At 38.9% G+C, this 10,041-nt stretch overlaps 1 protein-coding gene across 1 annotated transcript in view; it reads right to left on the bottom strand.

Annotated features, from left to right (window-relative positions):
* Nucleotides 1–2,069: 2,069 nt before the first annotated feature.
* The window catches only part of HPRT1 (hypoxanthine phosphoribosyltransferase 1), a 32,651-nt gene continuing 24,679 nt past the window's right edge, over nucleotides 2,070–10,041 (bottom strand). Inside the window, exons 5-9 of the mRNA XM_061179427.1 lie at nucleotides 9,043–9,060; nucleotides 6,882–6,964; nucleotides 3,501–3,547; nucleotides 3,276–3,352; nucleotides 2,070–2,759 (exon numbers count right to left, since the gene is read on the bottom strand). Coding sequence (XP_061035410.1) covers nucleotides 2,712–2,759; nucleotides 3,276–3,352; nucleotides 3,501–3,547; nucleotides 6,882–6,964; nucleotides 9,043–9,060 — 273 coding nt within the window. The 3' untranslated portion in view covers nucleotides 2,070–2,711. The remainder of the gene's footprint in view (nucleotides 2,760–3,275; nucleotides 3,353–3,500; nucleotides 3,548–6,881; nucleotides 6,965–9,042; nucleotides 9,061–10,041) is intronic.

Raw genomic sequence — 10,041 nt, 5'->3', positions numbered from 1 at the left:
CATGGATTTTCCAGGTTGCTAAGGTTTGCTTCTTCTTTAAGCACCAACATTCCCCTGGATGGTAATACTCCTCAAACAGGGTCCATGTTGCCCTAGCTCCTAAAATCAAGCAAATGAAATTTCATTTTCCTTTCCTTATGAACATCCCTATTGTAAGGGGTTGTAATGAAAGAGCAGCCCTGAGGGATTACTGGAGTGTGACATTTATGACCATTTGCGCCAATCCTCAATGACTACACGGCCCCAGAAGGCTACAGCTTTTTTCTTCTGAAGACTTTTCCTCTACCTTGACAGACTGCTATCCTACAAATTACTGCTATTCCTGTCAGTATCTCCCCTCCCCTCCCCTCCCTTATAAACGGACTATATCTGATCTGTTGAAAATTGGTCAAAGAAATAAAATTGTTAGAACTGTATGCCCCAAAAGCAGGTTAAGTCAAGTCTGTCTGCACAATATTCTTAAAAGTGTGTGAGCTTCAGCAGGCCTTTCCTTCCTGGCTGTTACCTGGGTTTCTTGCTGGGTTTGTCAACCAGCTAAAACAGAACTACAAACTAAAGAGTCTGCACAAGTCAGAAGGGGAAACAGTTCAGCTTCTTCATGATATTGTACCAACAATCAGACCGATCTTGGTTTAATCCCTGACACTTACTAGCCATGCACCTATCTTCTCGAGACATTCATTTTTCTCAGCAGCGACTTATGTTTATGGAGCACTTGCTAAGCCCCAGGCCGCTGTCGTGTTGCACCCGTACTTTCCCATATAATGAATCCTTACAGGAAGCCTGTGAAGGAGACAGCATTATCCCCATGAATCAGTTGAGAAAACAGGTTCCGAAGTTAAGTAACTCAATGTCACATAGCTAATAAGCAATGGTCAGGACAGTCTAACCCAGAACTCTTAGCTATTCATTCATTCAACAACCACCATCTGAGCTGCTACTATCTTTGAGGCACTAGGTATACACCTCAGTGAACAAGACAGATAGAAATTCCTGCCCTCCTTTATTTTATACATAGTAGTTTGAACCTCTTAATCTCCTCCCCTTATCATGCCCCTCCTCCCTTCCCTCTATACTACAATGAAATGAAGAAATTCTTGCCCTCCTTATATGGAGCGTACATTCTAGAGGACATGAAAGGAAGAGACAAACAGTGAGCAACAAATACAAATGTAAATTATACTGCATGTTATTAGATTATACCACTCAAAATTGCCAACTGCCAACTATTTTGACCTACAAAAATGGTAATTTCATACGGTTCGACCTAAGAGAAGGTGGCAAGTGCAACTGAAAAGAGGAGGGTGAGGAGGGTCCGCAGTCGGAGGCAGGGCGCAGTGGTGAGTAGGGCAGCCCGGGAGAGCCCAGTGAGGTGGCGTGCTGAGGACGCTACACGCACACGGGGTAACGCCCACCTCGGCCTCAGAGGTCACGAAGATCAAATGAGATAACAAAAGTGAAAACTTTTTGTAAACTAGGAAGTTCTAGGACTATACCAAATTATTATTTAGTATCATTTAAAGTTCCCTGTTCTGCTGCTGGGAATTACAGCAAACTTTTTAAGGCATAAATATAGCTGGATGGCCTGCAAGGTTACTAGTTCATACCTTACCTGGAGCAGAGAAGCAAGGACGAGTTTTGGCTTAAAACTTTTCTTCCTGCTCCCAGAAAACAAAAGGTTTTGTTGTTGTTCTTTAGTCGATAGAGTATTCTCTACCCAAAGAAGGTAACAGTGTATGTCTGAAAAACTGCTGAACTGCAGGGGAGGTTGCGATCGAAGCAATTTAACAGAATTCCAAGAGAGAGCCATGTTATTTTAGCATCGGAAAATGTAATAAACTATATACCACGTGTCTAAAATCTGAGGTCTCTGAAGTAGGTAAGAATCTCACTAGCTCCACCAACCCATTCTACCAGATAATCATTATTTGCTGTGCTTGGTAAAGATTACAATTAAACTAGCTACTAAAATTTAACAGACAAGGAAAAGGTAACCAACAGAAAACTACACTAGGTTAATTTGTAGAGAAATAACAGGTATGCATAGTTTCTTTTAAAGAGACAGCCTTTATTTTAAGGATTTTTACATTGAAGACTTCAAAAAGTGGTAGGTTTTTAGAACTTATTTACCTGTATTTAAAAGGAACTGTTGACAAAGATTCGCCAGAAATAATCTGAACAAGCGGGAAAATACACTTAATACTACTGAAACCTACTAAAATAACTCCAGGACATATGGTTTATCCAACATAACGATACCTCTAAATGCTGTCACTGATATGAAACTGACTGCTTCTTTTCTAAACACACAGTGGTATAACTAACAATATTCAATCACTTCTGTTCTTTCCTGAATATATAAAAATTAAAATACCAATTAGAAAACTAATATATTCTCCTCTTTCAATGTTTCTTACAGATACAATTTCAATATTTTCATTCAATAGTGGTGTGGTTTAAGAGATTTTTCATTCACAAGTCAAACAACAATCCACCCAAAGGGAACTGATAGTCTATAGGCTCATAGTGCAAATAAAGAGTTCGGGAATGCAGCAACTGACCTTTCTAAAATACAAAACGGATAAAATTCTTAGAAGATACATGCAATAAGCTCTACTAAGCAGCTGGCCACAGAACTAGAACATCTGATAATTTTCCTGGTGACTTCAATGGGACTCCAGATGTTTCCAAACTCAACTTGAACTCTCATCTTAGGCTTTGTATTTTGCTTTTCCAGTTTCGCTAATGACACAAACATGCTATAAAATAAAAATCCAGAGATTCACATTAGAAAAGTATACTGTGAAGTGAAAGGCGAGAACAGTACTTGGCACGTCTTCTATGAACAGTATTCTGCTGCAGGGGTTTTTACAAAACAAACGGCCTTCCTCATCTTCCTCACCCGAGTTCACAAACGCGTTCTTGGCACTCCTGCTTCCAGAGGAGGTGGTGGGTATTTGAAGGAGAGTGAATTAAAAGACTTAAACTAGTTCATTTCTCGCTTACTTATGAGCACATCTATCATCTGAAATAATAATGGGACAGTTACTGTATATTAAACCTGTTCAACTGTTTAGCCAGCAAGAAGTGTTACCCTAGCCTGGCCAAGTTCCAGCTTTAAGGACGTCTGTACTTGACTACAGCTTTATGTGACTAATGGGAACCATCAGTCTGTTCAAATTATGAGGTGCTGGAAAGAGAAAACAATTCTTCCCTTTTATAAATTTTTATATGGGTTCTGAAAAATGAGAATGAGGAAAAGAAGCATTACTTACATTCAAATCCCTGAAGTATTCATTATAGTCAAGGGCATATCCTACAACAAACTTGTCTGGAATTTCAAATCCAACAACTAAAAAGAATCACATCATTTAGATACAGAAAACATCACTTTCAAATCTAATACGTGCAAACATTCTCTAAAGTGACTCTAAACCATTTCATATAAAACTTGTTGGGTTAAAGCTGGTTAAATGATTGACAAAAAGTATTTCACTTACAGTCTGGTCTATATCCAACACTTCGCGGGGTCCTTTTCACCAGCAAGCTGTTAATTATAAAATGTGACATGTGACACACGGAGACACTGCAGGGCATTACAAAAGAGGATATTCATGTTCTGCAACATGGTTTCATGTGCAGTTTAGCATACTATGGTCAGTTTTAACAAACCCAAAGAAACACTATGAAATGGAGAGAGCTAAATCACAGGGCTCCCTGGGCAGGGGCAGCAATGAGTTCACACTACAGATGAGGCCCTTGACTGATCTTCACCTGGAACACGATGGACTGTTCTGAGAGCTGCCCCCTGACTACCCACACGCCCATCAAAGGGCAGCTACTTGGGGAGGATGAACGGGTGGGGAATGCCAACGAGCAAAGATGACAAGTAAAGGCTTTCAGTCCAAAATCCCTGGAAAACAATCCCTAAGCCACAAATGGTGTGGGAGAGGTGAGCATCACCTTTCAAGACTTTTAGTAAATGGCTTACAAAGAGGAATATTAGCCTAAAAAAGAACTAGCATGCTAAAGGAGCTAGTATTTGTTTTTGAGAGCAGAAACTGCAGGTAGGATGCATCAACTCTAACGAAAGCTAATTTCATAATCCAAGTGCTGCCTGCTGAAATTTTTCAGCCATTAAAAAACCTGTAATGGTGCTCTGAAAGCCTTTACAAATGATAAGGGCAGTCCCAATAAAACTTAAGATTTCATAACTTCCTAGATAAGTATATTAAAAGGGCTGGAAAGGACCTAAAGTGATTCTCAACCTTAGCTGCACATTGGAATCATGTGGGAACCTTAAAAAATATATAACAAAACTCAGATACCCAGGCCATACCCCTCACCAATTACAACAGAATCGCTGGGGACGGGACACAGATGTAGGTTATGTTTTGTTTTTTAAACTCTCAGATGATACCAATGTGCAGCCAAAGTTGAGAGCACTGGCCTAAGCCTTAGCCTCCAAGGGCCCATAGTCCAGGCAAGTCCCTTGAGATTCTCCTTCCAGTAATTAGAGGACACACTTGGACTCGGGTTCCATTTAGAAAGAAAATAACAAACCAATCACAGCAAAACCCCTTCCATCTACCTGAACTCATTCAGGAACAATCCAAAAAAGGTATCATTAAACTCAGTGCAAGCTGTACTAAGAGTTCAGGGGAACTCGGCACCTCATATTCCTATAGATCTCAATGAATTATTTTAAAATAATTGCAGATTCATAGGAAGTAGCCAAAAAAAAAAAGCACAGGGAGTGCCCGTGCGCCCTCTCTCCGGTTTCCTCCAGTGAACATGTCACATAACTGTAGTAGATTACCACAACCAGGACATGGACGTTGGTGGACCGACCTTATCCAAATTTCATCAGCTTTCTGTGCTCATGTTTATGTGTGTAATTCTACACAATCGTATCACACGTGTGGATTCGTGTAACCACCACCACAATCAGGATACAGAACTTTCCATCACGCACGGCTTTCTCTTGCTACCTCTTTATTTATAGTCACAGCCACCCACCACCCCCTAACCCCTGGCAACCACTAATCTGTTCTCCATTTCTATCATTCTGTCACTTGAAGAAGGTTGTATAAATGGGATCATACAGTATTTACCCTTTTGGGATTGGCTTTTATTGGCACCGTTCCTTTGAGGCTCCTCCAGGTCGTGTGCATCAGCAGTTTGTTCCTTTTTAGTGCTGAGTAGGATTCCATGGTAGGGTGGACCACAGTTTGTTTAACCAGTCACCTACCAAAGGACATTTTGGCTCTTTCCGGTTCGGGGCTATTGCAAATGAAGCTGCCATGAACATTCACACACGGGTTTTTGCGCGGATGTAAGTTCTCATTTCTCTGGGAGAAATGCCCGGAGTGCAGCTGCTGGAGTTGTACGGCAGTTACAGGTTTAGTTTCTTAAGAAACTGCCAAACTGTTTTCCAAAGTGGCTGCAGCATTTGACATGCCTGTCAGTTAATGGTTTTTTAATTTTTAATTTAACTTTTAAGTTAAAAAGCTTTCTAGTCATTCTTAACCCTGCTTTGTACTTAATCTTTTTAGGTATAAAGCACAGATACACATACACTACATAAATAGATACACAATATATCTGTGATATTAAATTTAATGGCAAGGAAGAGGTTAGGAAAAGAAGGTTGAGAAACAACCCACTTGGGCCACAGCCCCATCACTAATGACCCTCCACACCTCCAGCTACAGGAAATATCTCTCTCATGAGGCAGTCTGTCTCAGTTTCACAGCATATTCCAGAAAAGAGGCACACAAGAATATCTGGAGGAGTATATGCCACAGTAGGTTGACATTTAAAACCCTGAAAGCATGTAGAGAAATAAGCAAGTGCACTGATTGGTCTGCAGGAAACTGCTTAGTGCCCTAGAATGCATCATTTCTACACTCTCATCATGCCTGTCCCAAATCCATTTAAAGTAAAAACTCACTGATGATACCCTGGCACCAGCTATCAGAAAAGCCCCAAAGGACAAACTGCTGACACACGACTCAGTAGAAGGCTTACTCTGATTCAAAGATGTTCGACAAATACTTTGATCCTTTAAAAGGGGTTTATAAAAACCAGTTAATCGTTTAGGAAAAAAAAGTTAGATCACTATCTGACCCCTACATAAAAATTGCAGATTGGTCAAAAATTTAAAAAAAAAGAAAAAAAAACCCCAAAACACCCAGGGACGTCACCTGACAAAAAAAAATAGTAAGGCATGAACTCTGAGCCAGGTTGCCTGGGTTCAAATTTTACCTCTATAGTGATCCAGCTCTGTGCCTCTGGATAATTCCCTATGCCTTGGTATCCCCATCTGTGAAGTGGGAATAATAGTCTACCTCTGAGTTGTTGGGGAGTGAAACTATAATTAGGGATAAACACAAGTAGAACTAATAAGCCAAACAGCATAGGTAGGACCAGGAAGTGAGGCTGGCTTAGAAGAAAGGAAGCAGGCATTGTACATTTTCAATGTGGCTACAAAACAAGATGCAGCACACAGGACCACTACATCACTCGATTCCAGGAGCTCAGGATCTCCAGGGCCCACTCCTTCCTACCACCTCCTAACCCGTCTTTGGGATCCTTGGTCTCAGTTTTGCAAAGAGGCCCCAAACCCTCTGCCATGCTACCCAGGACAAGTTTCATATCATTATTAGATTGGTGAAAAACCAAATATTAATAACATTGGGCAATAAGGTGACTGCACTGAAAGGCTTTAACACATGACAAATTATTTACAAAGGACACTTACTGAGTCTTATTTGAGATTATATTACTTTTTGAAGATAAGAAAATTTACCCTTACAAAGAAGCAATTAATCTTTTTTCAAATGAAGAAAGTATCCTATGTCAAAATGTTATATACATACCTTGCAACCTTGACCATCTTTGGATTATGCTGCTTGACCAAGGAAAGCAAGGTTTGCATGGTTTTGCCAGTGTCAATTATATCCTTTAAAAAAAAAAAGACATTTAAATGGTAAATAAAACCATCGTACCTTTAAATTCAGTCATTATATAAACACAAAAAAACAAAATCCCATATATAACTGGAATAATGCCATTTTTTTTTTCGGTGCAGTGATTCTCACCACAATTCATACTGAGATATTCTGGAATCTGTAAGTCATCTGGCTCTCAGCAAGCAGTAGGAATGCCAGTCCTCAGGGCTGGATTTTATGGGCACCAAGAGATCAATGACAGCTAATTTAAATATATATATATGCAAGTATGTACACACATATTTTATTAGAGAGTTGTGGTGCTGCCCTTCATTATAAAAGATATTAGATTTTTTATAAACTCAAGATCAGGATGCTCCAACTCTCGGATGCAGGTGGTTAAGAGACCACACCAAGAAACACTGCTTTATACCATCTTAAAAGTATCCAAAGTATTAAAGTTTTACCATATAGAATTACTTTACATGAAAGTGAATCTTAGCTATTTAGTCAAAAGTAGGACATTATTCAAAACAAACCTATCTCTAATTGGGAAAACATTTCTTAAACCATAACCCTAATGCTCTTCAATGAAAATATTCTCTACAGATGGTATAAAGCAGCGTTCACAAAGTGGGGCTGTAAGTCATCAGAAACATCAGGACTGGGGATTTGTGAAAAATGCAGATTTCTGGGCTGTGGTAGACAGAATTCTGATGGCCCCCAGGACTCCTGCCCCCTGGTGTACACACTCAGAATAATCCCCCACTCCCTGAGTGTGAGTGGGACTTGCGAAATGATGGGGTTGTCAGTAGGTTGTGTTACACAAGACAGCTGTAGCAGCCTGGAGAGAGATTCTGCTGGTTTTGAAGAAGTCAGCTGTCAATATGAGAGGGCCATGTGCTAGGACATGAGGACAGCCTAGCAAGAAAACGGGGCCCTCAGTCCTGCAACCACAGGAACTCAGTTCTGCCAACAACCTGAATGAACTTGGAAGAGTACCATGAGTCACAGGTGAGATAGGAACCCCAGCCTTGATTCAGCCTGATGAGACCTGGGGCAGAGGACCCAGCTACCCTGTATTCGAGTTCTGACCCCTGAAAACTGAGATAATCAGTGTGTGTTGTTTTAAGCTGCTCAGTCTGTGGTAATTTGTTAGGCGGCATTACCCCAGACAAAATGAAGCAATCTGAAGTGGAATTAGTGAATCTGCATTTTAAAAAAAGCAACCAGTTCCCAGGGATACTCATGTACACAAACCCTGTGAAAAGAGTGTTATTTGTTTATTTTTTAATCTATAAGCTAAAGTTTCTAAAAACCTTGGTAACAACAAAAAATGAATCCGGGGTTACTGTTGCTCTTAAGCCTTACACCATTTTACATAAAAGAGTAAGAACTCATTCTATTGGTGGGAATATAAAATACTTTGATGAGTAATTTGACAACAGTAGTAAAATTGAAAATGTACAAATTCTAAAACCCAGTCATTCCACTTCTAAGTGCCTGTATCCAGAGGGAACTCACACACGTGCACACAGGACAACGCAAAAGGATGCTCTTAGCAGCCCTGTTGTAGTAAGAAAAATTGGAAGCAAACTCCCTATTTGTAGGGCAATAAATAGGTTGATCTGTACATTGAAATGCTATGAAGGATTTTAAGGTGAACTAACTCTGTATGTTTCAACATGAATAACCTCAAAGCCAATTTTGAGTGAGAATAACAAGCTGCAAGAGAGAATATATACAGTGTAGCACTAGATAAATTATCAAAAAATATATTTTGTATATGGTTATATATATACAATAGAAGCATAAAAAGCATGGATGGGAATGATATGTGTAACTTTAAAAGGAACAAAAAAATTTCAAGCCAAAAAGAGAGGGGTAAGAAATATATCAAAATGTTTCCACTATCCAGTAAAAGTAAATTACTAAATATTTCTTAGAAAAAAAACAATCTCACTCCCTTATAACACAAGCCCACCATTAAAACTGATGAAAAGGAATTTCTTTCCCTGGGTTACCTTTAGGACTGTGCATACCAAGTTAGAAAATCATAAACACTATATTAAAAGTATGTAAAACTTACTTCAACAATCAAGACATTCTGGAAGAAAAAGAGAAATGAAAATCAGTACAATGAATCAGACAGTGTTTCCAATTATAATTCAAGTCACATCATAACAAACTCTAAGGATTTATCCAAATTCTTGCTTTAAGCTACTTTACTATATCGAACCCTGATTTAAACAAATGGGCCATCTGTTGGGATTTGGAACTCTTTAATATAAAATTTTCACTGCAATGGAATTTTTAAAAATAAAATTTGACCCATATGTTCATTTTTTAAGAGTTTTCATTACTTAAACAGAGGTCTAATCTTGGGCAAGTCACGAAATTTCTCTGGGCCTCAGTTTCCCATGTGGAAAATGAGGGACTTCAACTAATACGTGTATTCCAAGTCTAACATTCAAAACTATAATTTGTACAATAACTCCAAAATCATGCATTTAACTTACCATATGGAATCCAATTCAAAATGCATTTTCTCAGTAGGCTGAAATTGATCTGCATTTTCTGGATGTGTTCATATTCTTGGACTAAACTAAAAGATACCAATGCTTCCTCCCACCATAAACCCTTGCCCCAATTTCTACGTCTCAGAATTTTATAGCTGTTAGAACCCTTAGAGAAAATACTGTCTAACAATTACCTCCGAGGTAGAGAAGAGTCCTATATCTATTCTTGGGAATGAGGTAGCATTTCACATACTGGTTACAAGAAGATTCATGTTATATTGCTTATTTGTAGTTCTCATTTCTCTATCACATACCTACAAGCATCAGAATTTTAATGTTCTATATACTCTTCTAAGTCAGTGGTTATCAAGGTAGGGCACACAAGATCCACTGGGTTGAAAGAAAGAAATATTAGAACTTTTTTTAAACCTCACCTTATGTAATCTATAATTTTATAACCGCATGCATTTTATAATATACATTATATTACTACCATAGTTCATATGCAATTTACTCCTTTCCTCATATCACAACTAATTTCTCTCTTTTCAAAAGATATTGTAACCTAA

Source organism: Eubalaena glacialis, chromosome X (genome assembly GCF_028564815.1).
Source record: "Eubalaena glacialis isolate mEubGla1 chromosome X, mEubGla1.1.hap2.+ XY, whole genome shotgun sequence".
Taxonomy (NCBI): domain Eukaryota; kingdom Metazoa; phylum Chordata; class Mammalia; order Artiodactyla; family Balaenidae; genus Eubalaena; species Eubalaena glacialis.
The sequence above is the reverse complement of the archived record's forward strand: the minus strand, read 5'-3'. Positions and strand labels throughout refer to the sequence as shown.